The sequence below is a fragment of the Fusarium subglutinans genome, assembly GCF_013396075.1.
Source record: "Fusarium subglutinans strain NRRL 66333 chromosome Unknown NRRL66333_c0000109, whole genome shotgun sequence".
Taxonomy (NCBI): domain Eukaryota; kingdom Fungi; phylum Ascomycota; class Sordariomycetes; order Hypocreales; family Nectriaceae; genus Fusarium; species Fusarium subglutinans.
Genome location: NW_023502172.1, coordinates 103,615 through 123,229, shown reverse-complemented (window position 1 = coordinate 123,229; position 19,615 = coordinate 103,615). Strand labels below are relative to the sequence as shown.

Here is a 19,615-nt window from a genome sequence, read left to right as displayed (position 1 = left end):
TGACAAGAAGATTTTCGTAGGATGAAACTACCTAGACCTGACCCTGGTTGCATTTGCATTTTAGGGTGGTACTTGGATAATCAAATCTACATTGCATGCAGATCGGGCCCTTTGGTGTAGAGCTAACAGGTCATCTGTTTATTCTTCTCTGTTTTGGACTTGCTTATCTACATGTCCATGTCCTTGTCATGCCGTGTTCCCTTCTCATCTTGCAAGAAAGTTGAGACGAGTTGACCCATTACCTAGTTCCCTGACGTCGTCTCGTCTCAATCATATGTGATTTATGTACACGCCCAGCTATTAACGAGGCCCTACAGCTGACAGGAATGTTTAGGCATTGTAAAGCCGTCAATGTCCGTTTCAACCGTTACCGGGAGTGGCGGCCTCGGCATGAGCTTGAAGCCTCATACCACCGGTCTCGGACTGGAATGCAGATGCTGTGAGAGGGTAACTGAAGATGGGTTCATGGTGATTATTTTGTTGTTAAGCCTCCCTGTTGATCAAATCCTTGGGATTGGACCCTTGCTGGGAATTTGTGCAAGGGATAACTACGGGTTTGTTGTCAACATAAAAGGCCATTTGATGTTATTTCCCACTTCCAAGCATGACAAGACAATTCAATCGTATGAGAATCACGGCAATGGAAACCTATTTATAAGAAACACGTGCCAAGTCTCGCTGTCAAGTTGATCCAGTAACAGCGACATGTAAAAATTCGGCGTGTAGTTGATTGCGTACGCAGGTCTCATATTCGTGTCCCGTCTCACAGCTTCTCAATGGAGAGACATAAAAAAGCCCGTTTTCCGCCCTGTGCAACTGTAGCGCGCCTCTTGTCTCTCTGTCAAACGGGCGCGGCGTTTGTGGCTTCTGATCGACAGGACCATCAAATGTTTCGATCGGGCACGTCATTTAGTCTTAGTCAAAGGGGAGGTCAATTGACCAGCGGCTGTCAAATGAGGGTCACAGGTGATACAAAGACCATCATAATGATCATGATGAATGACGGTGTATAGCTTGGTGAGAATAATGGGAGGCTGAGCTCATTGAATATGTGCCACTTCGCTCTAAGCATGACAAGAATCACGTCGAAAACACACTACTTGGAAGAAACTTGTGTAAATATAATCCAGCAATATTCATGAAATAAATCTCGCATCAAGCCTGATGCGGCGGGATATCCTAGCTGTTCCATACCAATTCCTTCTATCCCAACGACAGTTTAACCATTCCCAGATCGTGACCAATTCCCAGTACGCGCCCGCTCGCCGTTCAAACCAGTTAACAAGCTCATAAAACACTCGTATATCCCATTCGTATTTTGCACTTTTCCAATGCTGCATCTCTGCACTTAATGGCCACCAATCTGGCCCTTGGGCAGAGGTGGGATCCAGCAAACCGCCAAGTTCAACGCAATGGTAATAGTGCCAATGACCCAGAGCCCCATGGCGTAGTCATTACCGCCGTGCATGAAGCGGAAGACAACAGCAAACATGACACCACCAATGTTACCACCACCACCGGTCAGGCCTGAGAGAATACCGTTGGCAGAGGGGTGAACATGAGGTACAAGAGCAAAGTTGGCACCGTTACCAGCCTCGATGAAGATGGCCATGACCACAATGAGGCCAACCAAAGTACCAATATCACCACCATTAGCTTCAGAGGGGTTGACCTTTCCGATGATAATGAGAAGAGCTCCAGTCAGCACACCGCAAGCGACGATCCAGGCCTTCTTGAGCCAGAGGTTGCGTCCGCACTTGCTGTAGATGATGTCGGCAATAACTCCACCAAGAGGTCGGTTGATGAAGTTGAGGAATCCAAAGATAGCGGCGTAGTTGCTGGCCTTGGTCTGGTCGAGGTGGGGGAAGTTCTTCTTGAAGTAGGAGCTCAGGATGGCGTTGATAGCAAGCTCGCCACCGAAGGAGCATGCATAGGTCGCCACGTGGAAGATGGTCTGGGGAGAGTAGCAGATAGGGAGGGCTTCACGAAGAGTTGGCTTGACAATGACCTCGCCTCGAGCGAACTCTATGGCCTCGTTGCGCGAGATAGGGTGCTCGTGGTCGCCAACCTTGACATCCCTCTCCTCACCGGGGTTCTTCTCCTCATCCGAACCGCACCGGTCAGGTGTACCGGTGGGGGTAACGTCACCGGAGCTAGACATTCCATGAGCCTCCATGTTCTTTCGGACGAGCATAGCCTGGTCGTCCCACGATCCCACAGGGCTGTCGGGGCAAAGGAATAGCATTCCAAGACCGCAGACGATCAGGCAGATCAAGGGGACAATAAAGGTAACCCTCCATGCCTTAGAAGGGGTCATGCCCTGGTGAGCTACTAGTGAGTCGAAGACGGCAGGCATGATGAAGTAAGTGCTATGCAGGAAGTTAGACTCTTTCTTTGGCAATTCTTACATATCAAAAGGCTTTCAGTGTCATGAGAGGATGTTCACTTACATTCCGCCACCTGCATTGCCCCAACCACCAGCAAGGGCATTGGCAGTGCCGACAACGTTCTTATCAAAGAAACCAGTGCACCAAACCTGGCAAGGCACAAAAGTTGCACCAAGAATGCCAATGAAGAATCGAGAGATATATAAACCCGTGGCGCTGTTGACAAGCGGTGCGAGGCCAATGGGAAAGCAGCCGAGGAGAATCAGGGAGGCAAATACACGTCGAGGCCCGTACAGATCACAAAGAGGGCCGGTCAAGAATCGAAGGAAGAAAGTAGCGGATAGAGATACGATGTTCGAGTTTGCGATTTGAGCCGGTGTAAGATGAAGATCTTGTTTGATAGTGACAGTCAACAGGGGTGGAAAGGTGTACCTGAAATCTCAGTCAGATTATCACATCACCAACATTTGGATTTTTGAGACTCACCATGCCCAGAAAGCAAGCATGAAACCGAGCCATGAGAAAGAGAATACTCGACCATAGATGTTGATAGGGTTGAGCATAGGCACACTTCGTGCTTTTCGGCTGATGGGGTTGACCTCAGGGGCCTTCCACAGGTGGGCGATTTGAAAACCCATCTTGAACAAGCTGATCGATGAGATTGAGAAATGTCAAGACAACTGATTTAACTCTCTTGAGAACGGATGAAAGAATTTGTGAGAGCCAAGAGGCTTCCCTTTGTCTCTGAGTTGCTTGTCGATGTTGAGCTTGGTGAATATCTTTTTTTGGAAATGGACAATGCTTAGAAGATATATAGAATGAGAATATCGTATAATTCACGACCCCAGATACACAGGAATCTCGAGAAATGTATCTCCGGATTTCCTAGATCTTTTTTGTGGGAATTGGAGTCGATAAGAGGTCTATCTGGCTTTGCTGTCTCAATGAGAGTGTGGTGAGTGAACAAGCCAGTGATAATCCGGAGGCCCGGAGATGCTTGAACCAGATTTCTGCAAACGATTTCTCGTTAATCCGATAAGGACTGGGCTGATGACGGGGGCTAAAAGCGGCCCGTTGAAATGCAGTGTTACAGAGTCTCAGTGGCCGATAAGTTGATAACGTGGTAGCCTCCCAACGGTAACGAACACTTGCTCTGCGATTATATATTCGGAGGTTCTTTATGTGAAGTATCCGAGAAATATTTTGGTGGTTTTTAGGAAAACATGCCATGGGCCCCTGACCGCTCCTGGATAATAATAACCTTAAGTGTCGAGGCGTAATCAGTCAAGCGAGCGAGAAAGGGCAGCCAATTTTCGGAACTGAATTAACCGGCAGAGATAACGATTCAGACGAATGGTAGGAACTGGTTTGCATGTGGCTTTTTTGACTTGGGGTTCCATGTCCTGTCTCAAAGAATGCAGGTCGGCAGACAAGACGCGTCCTCGCGTGGGCATGGCATGGCATGGCGAGATAAGGCCTGCTGCAGTATCATCATCACCAGGCGTTCAGAGTTCAGACTGGCGGCCATGTACCGAAGCTACTACGACGTACTAGCCTGGAGAGCTCCTAGCTGCAAGCCAAGCTGCTCACCTACGATAAGCTGGTCGTCCGTGGTCAAATATCCAACATGCCATTGGTCAGGGGTGCCAGGGGTGCCAGGTGTGACGGGCTGCAGTAGGGCGATCAGACAAGAGCCGCGATAAGGGACAAGGCTGCTGCGATCCCCGAGCCGCTGTAGGATGGCTTTTGTCCAGGCCCCAGGGGCATTGACTAGCAAGCACCCAGTCGGTTGGGAGATAAGGCCGTGGTGGTGTTTGGCGCGTTGAAATGTGAATCTCCGCGGAGCAAAAGGGTGGCGGGGTAGCGCCATATATATAGCATATAGATTGGAGTCTTGGCGATAAAGGGAGAACAGGCTCTGGAACCAACGGAGATAGGAAAATGGTTCGAACTCGGAAATGCCTGATTCCTGGGCCAAAACTCAAAGGATCGTACCAGATGCGGCAAGGCGCTAGGGAATTATCCTATCTTTTCGCGGGCGTTTTGCTGCGGTGGTGTCGTGTCAAGATTTGGGGGACTGGACAGTCCAACACCAGGGATTGTTCACGAGAAATGACCTTTCGAAGGCTTTTGAATGGCTCAGAAGACTTTTTAATCTCCCTGAATCTTCATACTGTAGATAGGTAGACTGTTCCATGGGCCCCATCGCTGATAACGGGATATAATAATTGGCGATCAACAATACCGTGTTTCTCAATCACTGCAAGAACCTTGAAAAAGCATATAAGCACTTGCTTCTGCACCCGTTCACCAGTTTCTCTAAATATCTGTGGAATGCTCAGCGCAGTACAAAAAGGCCTCGAATTTCCCAAACCTCGAGGAACTCAGCGACTATCGAAAGCCATACAGCCACCAGGCGTCTCTGCGCGACCACTAAAAGCGCTGGAAAGCGATATTGGGTTCAGGGATCTGAGGCTTGGAACATTCTGTGCCGTCTGCTTGGACGTCCAAAAGCAAACACATATCTCGGCGGGTTTCTGCCGTCAATTCTTGCTCTTTCTTTTTCTTCTCTTTTCTGGAAGCAATGAATTTGAGGCTGTCAGCGTTAGCACGGCGATAATTGGTTCCTATTGCTGAAGACGTCGAGGTTGTAAGTGGAACTCCCTGAGCGTTTAAACAAGCGCCGAAATCGGCAGAGGCAGAAGCTAGAATCTTCAACTCGAATTTTGAATAATTACTTAGTTTCCGTGCCATATTTCCGTTGGATGTCAATGCTGCACGTTTCACTCTGTGTCTCGACTGAGGCTTAGTAGTCTTTCGATCGGTTATATTCTTTGACTATCGAGATGACCTCGAAAATCTTGAATCTCTAGACCATTCCTCTGTAATTCTCACTGCTGGAACACTACTCCGCTAAGCCTTATACAGTAAGAGGGGCACTGTAAATGCTCGACTCTGACTGGTTGGCAGAAGGGTCTGATTTTTTTTGCGCAAACATTTTTCCTTCAAGATGCCCCTCCATCGTCACTCGGAGTTTTGTTTTCTTTGGTGGGGGGACAATTGCTTGTGATTAATTTGTTCTTCTTTCTCCTCAAACTTCCAGCTTCTTTCTGATCAAGCTTGAATAAACCCATTTTCCTTAAGGTATGTGACCTTTCTGGAATGTCTTGGGCACTTCAATCACGTGCCCAAGGCTCCTGTGACGGCATCGTGCTTCTTCCCCCCCTCACCCCAAAAAATTGCTGGTAGTACGGCTCATAGCCAGATTACTGTGGGGATCTTCTCGGTGTGTTTGTTCACCTTTGGAAGACTTCGCATGAGAAGAGAACGGGAGAGAAGATACAAGATTGAAAAGCAATACATGTGACTGACTATGAGATCTCAAATAGCAACCTGCTTCCGCAGTCTGGGAACCTTTGCAATGGCTACCTCAACTGTCCCCAAGACCTGCAAGGTCATCACTGCTGAGACTATCGCCAAGGGTTACCTGGGTGAGGTCAAGGACACACTGGCCAAGATCCAAGGCGAGAACCCTTGCACTCCCACACTGGCTGCTTTCCTCGCCAACGGTGATCCCGCTGCCGTAAAGTACGCTGAGTGGTCCAAGAAGACTTGTGAAGAGAAGTGAGATATTCCTCTGCGTGGCTTGAATATCGCCCAGTCTATCGGGTGATGCTTGCCCCTCGACCTGGCGCTAATGCAAAACATAGCGGATTCAACTTTGACCTCCGAACTGTGGACAAGGAGCTTCTCGAGGAGGAGATCATGAAGGCTAACGAAGACGACGATGTCGACGGCATGATTGTCTACTACCCTATCTTCCCCAACAACCCTTCTCACGACAAGTACATCCAGGAGTCGGTTGACCTTGGAAAGGACGTTGAGGGTCTTCGACACAAGCACATCCACAACATGTACCACAACATTCGCTTCATTGACCCTCCTGAGAACCGCAAGAAGTCCATCCTTCCTTGCACTCCTCTCGCTGTTGTCAAGATCCTTGAGTACTTGCAGATCTACAATCCCATCCTGGCTTCCGGAAACCGACTTTTCGGAAAGACTATCACTGTCATCAACAGATCCGAGGTTAACGGCCGACCTCTTGCTGCCCTCCTCGCCAACGATGGCGCCACCGTTTACTCCGTCGACGTCACTGGTGTCCAGATTTTCACCCGAGGAGAGGGCATCAAGAAAGCCCGCCACCAGGTCGAGGACAAGGAGGGTTGGAAGCTCGAGGACTGCCTTCCCCTCAGTGACGTTGTCATCGGAGGAGTTCCCGTCGAGTCTTTCAAGGTACCCACCGAGCTCATCCGCGATGGTGCTGTCTGCATCAACTTCTCCTCGTACAGAAACTTTGATGGTCCCGCCATCAAGGAGAAGGCCTCCATCTACGTGCCATCCGTCGGCAAGGTTACCATTGCTATCCTCTTGAGAAACTTGGTTGTAAGTACCCTCCACCATATGACAAAGTTTGTGGCACTGACCAGTCAGCGCCTCATTGCCAACCGGCCCTCCAAAGATGAGTCGCAGAAGAGCGTCGAGGCCCGAGCTGAGGCTTTCGCTGACGACTAAGTGCTTTCACACGCAAAAGAAAAGACGTTTGGAAAGAAGGTTATGATTGCTTTGAACTAGACTACGGAAAACGAAATAGGACGGGGCTGATGGTCCTGTAAAAGGAAATGCATTTTATAGGAGTTGTCATAGATGGGATATATCAAAAAGCTGGGATGACGGCATGATTGGAAAAACATGTTCAACATTAACCCTCGCGTGAATCTTGTGAGTGCGTGTGGCGTTGTATTCACGAACCAGTAGTTAAAACAATAAAAGATAGGTAGCTGATTGTTTTACGGTTCATCCTATGATCTATTTTTGGTATTTCTGTGTTATTACCTGGGCAATGTAAGTTGTCACTCATCTGCATATCCTTCCGGGGGCGTCGATTATTGAAGAAGTGCAGCTTTGGGCGGCGCCATGGTCTTTGGTATTGATATCGAGAAATAGTTGGTCCATCATTTCGTAACACATTAGGGAGTACGACATCACTGCATCTACACAGATTCCCCATTGACTCAGCTTGGGGGTAATATCGCTCTAAAAGACTGATTCTTATTGCTTTTCTTCCTATTGACTAGAGTACTTGGTGTTTGTTTTATCGGCCTGCTATCATGAATGAAACAGGTGGCTTTTCATCCTGGGGTACGGAGTAGCAAAGTTTAATTAAGATGTTCGCTAAATATTCTAGAAACTTTCCTAATTAGGCATATCACAGCTGAAGCGGTGGGTTAAGCTGGCGCCCCTATCTTCAGTAAGTCCTTGCGTCTTCCAGGTTTCTTGATCCTTAATCCCGGTCTATAACGAGAATGGAAATTACTTGGTGCAACATATTGATCTACTTAGTTTATCCATAGTACCGGAGTATACAACCTAATTGGAGGATAGGCCACATATCGTTATGTACTATTGCAGGTATTCTCGTATCCCTTTCTTTTCAGGAGGACAGCGTGCAGAGGTAGGTAAGGTAGTTGTGTCTTGTGTCTGGCCATATGGTGTTTAGACTTTCACGGCAGATCTCCGTACTACGCGAAGCCTTTGAACGTTTTATTGTTCATTGTTGGTCTCTTCACTACCCGCGGCGTCGCGAACCATTGTTTCAATCTCTGGTTTACTGCATTTTGGTAAGCACCAATCAAAGTCTCAGGATGGGACTAGAGCAAAACTAAACGCCCCAACAACCAGCAAAACAAGGCGGGCTCCCCCGTATTTCCCGTTTTGCCCAACGGCCTAGTGGTCATTTTTTTCGGGTCAGTCCCTTGATTTAGCAGCGGTTCACTGCATCTAAAACTGGGCGCCGACGCCAAAGACTGAAGAGTGCATTCCAAGGTTTTGTTCGTCATTGCTGAGGTGATGATGAATTGCGCAATTGAGTTTCTGTTGATCACCTGAAGTCAGCAGCCTCTTCATAAAGTCCTCATGAACATGCATCATCGTCCTAAATGTTTAATGATTCTGTTATTGCTTTGATATTATAAGCATCCATCCATTGTTAAACTGTGGAGTTCATAGAAGTAAGTTCTTTTGAGAGGTCCGGGCATCTGCAGGTTCAATTAAAAGGGTACGTACCTCACTCGATTGCGGTTCGTTCAATTAATGGACGGAACCCCAACATCCATCACCACCTATCAGTCGCTCCTTCCGTCCATCCACTGCATTGCTTTTTTCCACATCCCAACTTTTGGATGCTCTCCTCACTCATTCCTCATGCCTAATTAGGTTTCTGGCTGACTGCGCCCTTTGCGAATAGAACCTTGTTCTTCGCTGTGCTCGGCTCTACATACTAAATCAACGACACGCTCATTCATTCATTCATCCGTTCGTTCATTCGCTCGCTCCTTACTCGCTCGCCTACGTCTTTTCTTTGTCTGATCGGCATCTCTACCTGGTTTTTTGCGCCACGCTACGCTTCTTTTCGACTGGCAAACTCTCAGCCCTCGAGACATTGTCTCTAATTCTGCCGAATCGCGGACTGCTCACACTCACATAAACAAGAAACACGGCAAAGCCTCCTACAAGCCCAGTCGCGTGCGCAACCGAGCTGAACCCGATACGTAAGGGCCTGTTTAAGTACTGTGTCCCAAAATCCAGCCGTCAGCTTCTCGGGCGCGCTTCGAGACGAGACAGAACACTGCCGACCGAACATTCTACATACCGAGTAACTCGACTACCTCACCTCTGGCATCAGCCAACCCGGTATAAAAATCATGGCAGCGCAGACCTTCCCCAACTATAGTCGCGATGTCCGCCATGGCAAGTCTGGCTCTGGTTCTTCACTGAACTACGGGCCAGTCCCTGGTTCACCGACACTCACGAACCCCGACATGATCTTGCCCGACTACGATTGCGATGTTTCCCTTGATGAGCGTTCACAGTCACCCATAAGGATGTGGAATAATGTTCAGAGCAGTGACATGCGATTCCACCTCCCTTCTTCGCAAAACCAATTCATCGCTGGACCAATTACCCCCTCAACGCCCATCATATATGGAAATGGAACTATGCTATCAGACATTGGCGAGGTGACAGAAGTCGAAAGCGTGGTAGGAAAAGGTGGACGCCGCGGCTCGGCGCATTTGTCCGTTTACAGCAATGACGATCATGTATTGGGCTCATCCCCAACAATGGGGATAACCCGCATCAAGTCACGATCTCAAATTCTGCAGCGGGAGAGGAAATCTTCTATCGACTCCAACAGTACAATTACTTCGCAAGGCCGGGCTGCGCCTTTCGGGGATTTTGACGATTCTGTCAGCGTTGACGACCTCAACTTTCAGGGTGACGATGAGGAGAGCATGGCATCTTCATATGTGGAGGGCACAGCTGTACGGGAACCCAAGATTCCGCGCATAGCTCGTACTCAGGAGGCTACCGAGCAGCGCTATTCGACCAGTTCTCTTAGTGATAGGGCAGAACAGATTCTGGCAAATGCGAAGCAACGGTTAACGGTGGGCTTCACATTGTCCGGCTAAATAATGAGTGCGCAATGCTAACAAAATTGCAGACGATGGAGGGCAACCTGTCAAGGGCAAGAAGCTCTTTATTTACTCCGATGTCCGACGGGTCAACCCCTTCTCCGCCAATCGTTCGACCTGCAACGTCCTTAAGAGAGTCTACCATCCCTCTGAGTTCGAGTCAAGGGCACTCTAGAAATCTAAGCGAAACTAGTTCGCAAAACGGCCTTGCCAGCCCAGGCTTCCCGCAACGCTCTGCTAGCGCCTTGGGTGCTGCTGGAGGTTATCGGCAGCCATTGACTTCATCTAGAAGTGCCGATGCTCTCGGGATTGGATACGGCGCCACCTCACACAGGAGTCCCACGACCCTTGATCCCATGCTGGAAACTTTGAGTGAAGATGAAGGCGGTGCAAATGGAGACAGCCGACGCAGCTCTCATCTCTATAATCAGTTAAGCCCCACGTTCGGTTCCATGACAGATACAGATATGCCTCGGTCCGCATCTGTAGCTCAGGTTCGTGACTTGAAGCATCAGATGAAGGATCTGAGAGGAAAGATTTCCAGTCTCAAGGAGCAAGCACGGGCTGACAGCTTGAAACGCCGTAGTCTGCAGAGCCTCAGGACACCCAGCCCGTTTACTCACGCGAGGTGGGATCAAGGACTTCCAGAGTCTCGAACATCACAAGAGACTACTCCGGAAACTCCCGCCTGGCAAGCACCCTGGAACCAGGGGTCGCCTAAGGAGAAAGTAAATGGTCAAATATCGCCTAAGGAGGGCTCGAAGGAACCCTCTGAAGAATCAGCGAAAACGTTGGATGCTGGAGCTGTACATGGCCCTCGCACTTCAGACGCACCGGACGTAGTTGTGGCTCAAGAGCAGAGCGGCTCGCCTCAATTTGAAGCTGAACCGGATCTTGGAGATGACATTCAAGTGCAAACGCAAGTGCAAGAAAATGACGACATGAATGATGATGGCGAAACGTGGGAAGGAGATCTGGAACAAGAGGAGGACGATTTTAAGCGGGAGGGAAATGGTTACGGACTACAGAATGGAGAGTACAACGACGACGCCGAGGATGACGATGACGACGAGTTTGTGGATTTTGAGAGCGAGAGTGGCGAGTCATCATATCATGATGCCTTTCAAACCCCCGTGTCTCACGAGGATCGTGAGGATGCCTTCGATTACGAGCACTTTTTTCTCCACTCAGCAATGGGAACAATGAGCCAGCATCGACGAGAGAGCTGGAGCAGTGTGAGCTCTGGGGATTCTGTTGAGACAACTCGCGGCCCCATTGTTGCCCCCACTTCTGCACCCGACTCTGATTCTGATCACGAAAGGAGGCCGAGCGTTGACACTATGTCGTCCTTTAACAGTTTTGCCACAGCCAACGAAGGCCGTTTGAGTCGTAACTCGGAATTTGAGGATGCTGCAGAGAGTATCGTCGTCATGCCCGCAGATTCGGACGTGCCCCCGAGCTCGAAACGCGCAACATTTGGTAACTTCAAATTCCCTCGATCAGGAGCCCCTTCGAGAAACGGCTCTGTCGATTATCACCAAAGTCATCCCCGGCGCAACACCGTGGTTCGTCGACCCAGTAGCAGCGCAGCTACCTACGCACGCCATCGGCCTTCGATGTCATCTTTCGGATCGACAGGAACAAACCGAAGCTTCCCTCTCGTAGACAAGTCTAAGGGAACCAACGGGATCTTGACGCCGACAGGTACCCCCGGAGGATCGCCCGACTCGGAGCTCAGGCAGATATCTGAAAGTCTCCTTAATGAAGCAGCCGGGTTGGGCGGTATTGAAGGTGGACAAAGGAATGGCAATACTTCCGCTGTACAGGGGCTTGACAAAGAAAGTCAGATCTTGGTCGAGAGACTTGTGGCTAGTCTTGGGAAGTGTGTCCTAGGATTGACGGAGTCATCAAGAGCTGGTACAGAGGCACGTATGTACCGCAGGAGAATCGATGCTGCGCGACGCATTCTTGAGGGGCTCGAAGAGTGAGTATAGTTGCCCGAGTACTTCTTTATTTCCAAGAGGTAGTATTTTTCTTGCATGGCGCTTTACATGGAGGTGGATAGGGATATTATCACACATGATGATGCTCTGGTTTTGAGCAGACGGAGTTGAGGCCTGTCTTGGATGAGACCAGGTTATTTTCGATACCCTTCAAGTCTAGCGGTTTGCTTCCTTATTTATTTTTAAACTCATGACCTTTACAGGACTTTTTTATAGCTTCAATCACGACATATTTCAACTATCGATTCATGGCACTAACACGGTCTGTGACATACTCGCGTGCTGTTTGCGAATGTTGGTCCGTGCTGTGATCTTGGTCCTTTACGGATAGACCCTTACTAATTAAGGTAGTGAAGATTGCACCATTTTGCATGTGATAGACTCAGATAGGTTCATGAAATGGTGGGAAAGGCAGTGAATGTGATCGAGCAGGTCACAGGCTATTGATTGCTATGTGATGGTTAATATATATCCATTTCATTCGCTGAGGCCATACTGTTATACCGTGGTACTCGTCGTCGTATCAGCGCCTTGCAACCGTCTCTTAACACTCATGCTATATTCCAGAGCACAACTATCCTACTCGACATGAGATAAACTCAAGTCACCCTGTAGAGGGTAGTCCGATAAAAACTCGCAGTGCAGCAATATTCGATTTAGAACTCGAGTAGATCCCAGGCCACTCTATACAACAAGTCACGTCCCAGGAAACAAAGGGCCAAGAAGTACCTAGTTGATGCTTACCTGAGCTAAGTACCTATCTTAGACCGCAACTTTCCCTTCACATCTACCCTGGACGCTCGCACAGAAAAGCCACGAAACAACATTTCCCCCACCAGCGTCAACAAACTCAAACTCAAACCTTACACCGACAAGATTCCCATCACAAATTATCGCCGACATGCCCTCCGTAGAACCTCCAACGCTGGCAACGCACCTCCTTACAGCGCTGCTCCCCCCAGAGCTCGCCGATTCTATCCAAAAGCACATCCTGCACCCACGCTCGCCTGTCCAAATCATCGCGCGAAACGTCCTCGATCAAGCGCAGAGTCTTCTCGACACGGCTGCGCCTCTTCTCGAGCCGATATTTGATCGCGTCATGATCTTGCTAGCAGAAAACCAAGGCCTCGTCGGTGTGATTGCATCGCTGGTTGTACTTGCTACTGTTGTAATAATTCTCAATTGGATTCGCCGTCTGCTCATGTGGTGGACGCGCATGGCTATGCGCATCGCGACTTGGGCTTTTCTCCTTGCTCTTGCAGCTTGGATCTGGGAGCGTGGAGTCTTTGAGAGTGCAAGGGATATGGCTGTCATGGGCGGCAAGATCGTGGGATACCTGGCCGTCATCAAGGATGTTTGGCTGCAGGAGTATGATCGCTACGAGGCGCAACAGGGCATGGCTGGGACCAGAGGCACGGCTTCCGGACGACGATCGAGATAAGAAGCGTCCATACAGAAAAAATATATGCGAACGGCGAATATGCAGCAATGGCTGTTTTGCATACGACCCGACACATTTTGAATACCCCCGGAAAACGGAACATCAAGGAAAGCACCAAAAAACAGAGCATGGGTATATCATGGCCATACAACATAACTCATCCATCAGCATCAATCTTATGATTTATCACGAAAGAGGTGGAAGGGGGCAGGTTAGGAAAAAGAGCGAGACTGTGATACATCACGTCCAAGCTCAATTATATCTCAGACCATGAGAAGCAATCAGTAACGCCGGCGCTATGCAATACTACTATCAAGATACCACAGATTCCCCTTTCTCAGGTTCTCCATCTGCCATTATATTCACACTAGTCATCATGATCCTCGTATTCCTCATCATGGGGCTCTTTGGGATCCTGAGCTTCGTGGAACTGTATGCAGTCATCAATGTAGCTCAGAATAGCACCAACGCTATCCTCGTTGGTCACGTCTAGCCTGAGATAGTTGATCATGCTGAAGCTCTCGATCAGGCCAGCCACAGCTCGGTTCAGTCGTCGGAAGCTAGCACCCTTCATCACTTGTTCCTTCTCGTCAGGTGCCTTGGACTCGTCATCTTCGGCTTCGGGACCCTCTGTAACACGACGCGCACGCTCGATGGGGTCATCGTCGAGCAGACCTACGTCAGGTGTAAGGAAGCGCTTGAGATCCTTCTTCTTTACTTGGCCCTTAACAAGGTCCATCTTGGACAGGATGTTTATATGTGGCACTTCGAGCATGAGCATGGCACTCATGGCACTAAGGGTACCAGAGAAAAACTTTGCTCGATCGACGACGAATGTGGCTTCGAGGAGATAGACAGCGGCCATGCGGATGTCAAGAGAGCCCGGCTGGGACAGAAATTTGACAAGAGCCGGTAGAATAGGGACATGGGTGTATAATTCGATCTGACCGGGCATGTCGAAGATGATAAGATATTCTTCGGTCAGACTGTCGAGAGCTTCGGTCAACCAGTCAAGGTTCTCCATGAGGAACTCGAAGCAATAGATCAGGCCACCGTTAGGCCCGAGGCCAACTTCCTCCATAGCATCTTTAAGAGAAATAAGTTCTTTGATGTCAAGATCTGGTTCATGCTCAAATGATTCGGCGGCAGGGTCAAGGTTAATGTAAAAGGCGGAACGGCGATTAAGATTAAGATGAGTGATGAGGGCGGCGCAGAAAGTTGACTAGACGCGACAAAATGCAAAGTTAGTTGGGGCGCATTAATGTTTAGGGAACAAAACGCGATCGAGGACAGCATGATGACAACGATGATGCAACAAGAGACGGTATTTTAGAACAGAAAAAGCAAAGGGCAATTCCACGTACCTTGCCGGCGCCCGCAGGGCCCATGATCATGGCACCGAACTTGCTCATGTTGAAGATACTGAAATGCTGTACGTTGTTCGTTTTCTTTGTCAAGAACAAGGGCCAAGATCGGATTCGATAGCTCCAGGATCGAGGCTACAGATAGCTACAGATTCTAAGCAGCCCCGCTTGCTTGAGACAGAGGGGGGCCGATGCGGCAGAAGAGTATGACAGAAAGTGATAGCTCCGCACCGTATAGCCAAGGCTCAACGTCGGTTATATCTCGTTGTTTCGAAACCGATGAGGATTACACTTCTCGATGTGGTGATGGTGACGAGCTTGTGAGAGGTAGTGAATTTTGACATGTTCTGGAAGGGAACCTGAATGAATGGTGGGGTAAAAAGTTCGGATTTTTCCACACCTTCTTTTCCTCGACGTTTTTGCCCCTCCTGCTCCGGCGCCATAAAAAAAAGTCGTTTCTCAGCCTCTTTTTCGTTTTTGGCCTCTCGTGTGAAGCTATCTGCCCCGCCATTACTGTACACGTACTAGGTTATCATGCCTAGACTCGGGGCCATCATGATAACTTTTTTACGTTAGTAGAGACACCTCTTCATTGATTGACATCCACTCGACTATCTTCTCCGGATGCTGGTGCACGTGTATGAAAATCAGTCAGGGAATTGGTCAAGGATTATTCTTGAAGGGATTGCGGCTGATAGGTTCGGCAACTCATGGCCCATTGTTCCTACAGCCGGATATCCCAACTTAGATGAGGGGATTGACGGGAAGCGGGGAGACGAGTACGAGTGAGGACGGATTGCAACTACATTGATGAGCTCGGGTTAGCGAGATGGTGCAAGAAAAGCGAGATTAACAGGCAGAGTTAAGACCTCAACAACTCAACCTAGGAGAACCCTATGCTCAGACTTAGACTACCTCAAGTCATTGAGACTTAGGAATACATTTCATTAATTATTCGTAAAAGACGAAAAGGCATTCCATAATCAGCACTGGAAACGAACATCATATGTTTTCTTGTATTCCGAACACTGGCAGGCACTTTCTGCAACTGACGGTAGGTGCGATGGCGCAATACTGCCGCAAATTTCGGCTTCCGAAGAACGTGCCTTTTCTCTCTTTTCCCAGTGTCATTTACCCCTCCATCGCCAAGGGTAGCGGCCACCGAAAGCCTGCCTCTGCGATAAGCACTGTACCTGTCGTTCACGCTACTTCCCCATACTAATACAGGTACCGTCTTATGACTTCGGACCCTGTAGACTTGGACAATCGCGACCGAGGGCCGTTCAACAGAAAAAAAAAAGAGCAGGCAGTATTTTTTTGTCGATCCCCACCTTTTCATTAAGAGAAGTCATTGTACTGTAGCATTGGGCAACATCTGATGGGTACATTGAGATTGTAGTTATATGGGCGTAAACTGAGTCATTGCACAAGTCGCGAGTAAGCTCATCCTGCCAGTTGTCTACAAAATCTGGAAGAAAGGACGAAAGAAAAAACTGCCCGAGCCCAGGTGCCTACATAAATCTCTCCGACCTTTTGGTAAGGAAAATTCCCACCCCCCACTTCGCTCATAATAAAGCCTGCAACAACGTATTCGCACATCCCCCTCCTTCCCGCCTTTTTCTTTAAGGTACTACTACCTGCCGCTCCCGCTTCGAATCTTTTTCTGCTTTTCCCTTCTTCTTCTTCATCCTACTTCATCCCTCTTCAGCGCCTTCTTTCTTTGGTATGTCCCGGTTCCAATTGCTCTTCATTGTCGACTTGTTCTAACATTCAGTCTTTTCAGTGACCTCAACCCCATCGTCACCAGATAAACAGACTTGTCCGGGTCTGCCCAGCTTTAGCCGTTACCTCTCTCTCTCACATCTTTCTTCTTCTTCACCTAATCCTCACAATGTCTGCTACCAACGGCACCAACGGCGTTCACGCCGAGCTCTCCTCATGGAAGCACTACAACGAGGGTTCTTTCCTCTTCACTGTATGTCTCTCCCGACCCCCCCCCCCCTTGCGCAGCTCACATCTGAGCGATCCCTTATCGGATCTATCAATGTGACCTTGTACCAAGGTCTTATTATCCCGCAGTCCAGTCACTGACAATCAGCCAGTCCGAGTCCGTCGGCGAGGGTCACCCCGACAAGATCGCTGATCAGGTTTCCGACGCTATCCTCGATGCTTGCCTTAGAGAGGATCCCCTCTCCAAGGTTGCTTGTGAGACTGCCACCAAGACCGGTATGATCATGGTCTTCGGTGAGATCACCACTCAGGCCAAGCTCGACTACCAGAAGGTCGTCCGTGACGCCATCAAGGACATCGGCTATGATGACTCTGCCAAGGGTTTTGACTACAAGACCTGCAACTTGCTCGTCGCCATTGAGCAGCAGTCTCCCGATATCGCTCAGGGTCTTCACTACGAGAAGGCTCTCGAGCAGCTCGGTGCTGGTGACCAGGGTATCATGTTCGGCTATGCCACTGACGAGACACCTGAGCTCTTCCCCCTCACTCTCCTCTTCGCCCACAAGCTGAACGCTGCCATGTCTGCTGCTCGCCGCGATGGTTCTCTGCCCTGGCTCCGACCCGACACCAAGACCCAGGTCACCATTGAGTACAAGCACGACAACGGTGCCGTTGTCCCTCAGCGCGTCCACACCGTTGTTGTCTCTGCTCAGCACTCTCCCGATATCTCCACTGAGGAGCTCCGCAAGGAGATCAAGGAGAAGATCATTAAGAAGGTCATCCCCGCCAAGTACCTCAGCGACGAGACCATCTACCACGTAAGTTTGTCAAAACACAACAAGGAACAAGCGAAAGTGCTGACTCTCTCCAGATTCAACCCTCAGGCCTCTTCATCATTGGTGGGCCCCAGGGTGACGCTGGTCTGACCGGCCGAAAGATCATCGTCGATACCTACGGTGGCTGGGGTGCCCACGGTGGTGGTGCTTTCTCCGGTAAGGATTTCTCCAAGGTCGATCGATCTGCCGCCTACGTCGGCCGATGGATTGCCAAGTCCCTCGTCAACGCCAAGCTCTGCCGACGTGCTCTTGTCCAGCTCTCCTACGCCATCGGTGTCGCTGAGCCTCTCTCCATCTACGTCGACTCCTACGGCACCTCCGAGAAGACCTCCGAGGAGCTTGTCCAGATCATCCGAGACAACTTCGACCTCCGACCTGGTGTCATTGTCCGTGAGCTCAACCTGGACCACCCTATCTATCTCCAGACTGCCAAGAACGGCCACTTCGGTACCAACCAGTCCTTCAGCTGGGAGAAGCCCAAGGAACTCAAGTTCTAAGTTGACCATTGACATTGTACCATGTTACCAAAAGAGTATTCAACAGCTCTCTGCATGCATCTTGAAGATGTTTAATCAGTTCATTTTGATTTAGCAAATATAGGCGGCGTACGGTTCTCAACGAAACCTGTGTATCTCCCACCGGAAGGGAGGACGGTCGGTTTCCGGCTTTTATTTTGTTTATAATTTCTATCCAAAAAGCCATTTCGGTTATACGGTAGTGGGGATTCTTTTGCGATATATACCAGGCACGGAGTGGGCGTCTTTCAACAAAGACATATTAGGGCAAACCTGCATTTGTGAGGCGAAGCAAAAAAAAAGTCAAGAGACTTGCATTTTAACGATACCACGACAAGGGAATGACAAAAGACGACGCGTTCGTGTGAGAGCGGCGTTTTGACGAGGAAACAAAAGAACTTCAACATCTTTTTCTTTCCTGGACCTCTAGCCGAGCTGATGCAGTAGGCGGGCGAGACCATGACGCGGTGGAAGTTAGATAGGTCATTGGCAAGAATGTCAATCTTGGAGAGAAGTAACTGAAGTTAAGGGCCATTGATAGATATGCCCTGTCGCTGCGTACTGAGACAGCAGCTAGATCAAGAAAGAAATCACGTCAAGGGATATACTCGTCCAACATGTGTTTGCCGTGAAGTCTGAAGTCTTTTGTCGAATACACAAATAGGTTGGTTGCTGCGTTGCATTGCTGTCGAATAGGTGTCATGATGGTCTTGGCCACAAACGGAAACCCGAAACTCTCGTACCTAAGGGTAGTCCCTCGGTAGGTCATGGTACTGGAGTGACGCCACGAAGTCCTCCTCATCATGACAACCCACTGAACCATGCATGAGCTGGTACCATATGTAACGTTCTAACATCGCTTGGTATATTCTAGTAATGAATCCCAGGTAATTAAACAGGTGTAACCGCTAGGTCCGGAAAGACCTTGGCAACAGTAAGAGGTCCCTGGACGTAACCACTCCTTTCTGTTTAATATTGTGGAGTTGCTCGAAGTGATGTCACCCTTCCCTCGAAAGGGTACCACTATAGACGATCTACAGAGCTTGCGGCTCTGAAGCCGAGATAACAGTTTGTGAGTAAAGTGCGGTGAGGCAGCTTAACATCCCAGCAAGAACAGTGTCTGATGAAAAGCTCATTGCGCCTCGTGAGGTCCGACAGCCCCAGGCTGAAGACTGCCTGGAATCCGCCATATTCTCGAACGTACCTGTGACTTATCAAGATACTTGGTTACCGACCTCTCAACAGAAAGGAGCCGATAGAAGATTTCGTGCCATCCAATTTGATGAGCCCTCCCAGAGCCAAGGACGGTCTACAGGTGAAAACCCACCATGGCAACATAGGTGCACAAGGCCCCCAGCCTCCACCATCCGGTTGCATGGAACATAGAATTGGGTGAAGCCGATGCCCCGTGTTGCGAAAAGTGTCGCCAAGTCTGGGCCCCTTAGACTCATCTGGACTATGTTGAGTGTATTGCTTGAAGCTGCGCTGCACTCATTCCAACAGCAGCATATCAGCAATGTTGAAGGATAGATGTTTGGATTTGAAGCATGAAGAGTAGTTAAAACAGACAACTGGCTGGTACCATGAACT

At 49.3% G+C, this 19,615-nt stretch overlaps 6 protein-coding genes across 6 annotated transcripts; 4 read left to right on the top strand and 2 right to left on the bottom strand.

Annotated features, from left to right (window-relative positions):
- Positions 1-1,348: 1,348 nt before the first annotated feature.
- Positions 1,349-3,025, bottom strand: FSUBG_8188 (major facilitator superfamily transporter; the record flags this gene model as incomplete). Its single annotated transcript, XM_036686569.1, has 3 exons — positions 1,349-2,369; positions 2,451-2,819; positions 2,874-3,025. The coding sequence occupies 3 exons, from the start codon at positions 3,023-3,025 to the stop codon at positions 1,349-1,351; spliced, it is 1,542 nt and encodes a 513-aa protein (XP_036536345.1).
- Positions 3,026-5,808: 2,783 nt separating this feature from the next.
- On the top strand, positions 5,809-6,959 carry FSUBG_8187 (methylenetetrahydrofolate dehydrogenase (NAD+); the record flags this gene model as incomplete). The annotated part of the gene is made up of 3 exons (XM_036686568.1): positions 5,809-6,011; positions 6,098-6,830; positions 6,879-6,959. The coding sequence occupies 3 exons, from the start codon at positions 5,809-5,811 to the stop codon at positions 6,957-6,959; spliced, it is 1,017 nt and encodes a 338-aa protein (XP_036536344.1).
- Positions 6,960-9,148: 2,189 nt separating this feature from the next.
- On the top strand, positions 9,149-11,904 carry FSUBG_8186 (uncharacterized protein; the record flags this gene model as incomplete). Its single annotated transcript, XM_036686567.1, has 3 exons — positions 9,149-9,833; positions 9,946-10,075; positions 10,131-11,904. The coding sequence occupies 3 exons, from the start codon at positions 9,149-9,151 to the stop codon at positions 11,902-11,904; spliced, it is 2,589 nt and encodes an 862-aa protein (XP_036536343.1).
- A 916-nt stretch (positions 11,905-12,820) lies between these two features.
- On the top strand, positions 12,821-13,360 carry FSUBG_8185 (uncharacterized protein; the record flags this gene model as incomplete). Its single annotated transcript, XM_036686566.1, has 1 exon — positions 12,821-13,360. One exon carries the CDS (start codon positions 12,821-12,823, stop codon positions 13,358-13,360), a length of 540 nt encoding a protein of 179 aa, XP_036536342.1.
- Positions 13,361-13,727: 367 nt separating this feature from the next.
- FSUBG_8184 (GPn-loop GTPase 3 like) lies at positions 13,728-14,772 on the bottom strand (the record flags this gene model as incomplete). The annotated part of the gene is made up of 2 exons (XM_036686565.1): positions 13,728-14,582; positions 14,725-14,772. 2 exons carry the CDS (start codon positions 14,770-14,772, stop codon positions 13,728-13,730), a joined length of 903 nt encoding a protein of 300 aa, XP_036536341.1.
- Positions 14,773-16,615: 1,843 nt separating this feature from the next.
- FSUBG_8183 (methionine adenosyltransferase ETH-1) lies at positions 16,616-18,007 on the top strand (the record flags this gene model as incomplete). The annotated part of the gene is made up of 3 exons (XM_036686564.1): positions 16,616-16,699; positions 16,827-17,492; positions 17,546-18,007. The coding sequence occupies 3 exons, from the start codon at positions 16,616-16,618 to the stop codon at positions 18,005-18,007; spliced, it is 1,212 nt and encodes a 403-aa protein (XP_036536340.1).
- Between the last annotated feature and the right edge of the window lie 1,608 nt (positions 18,008-19,615).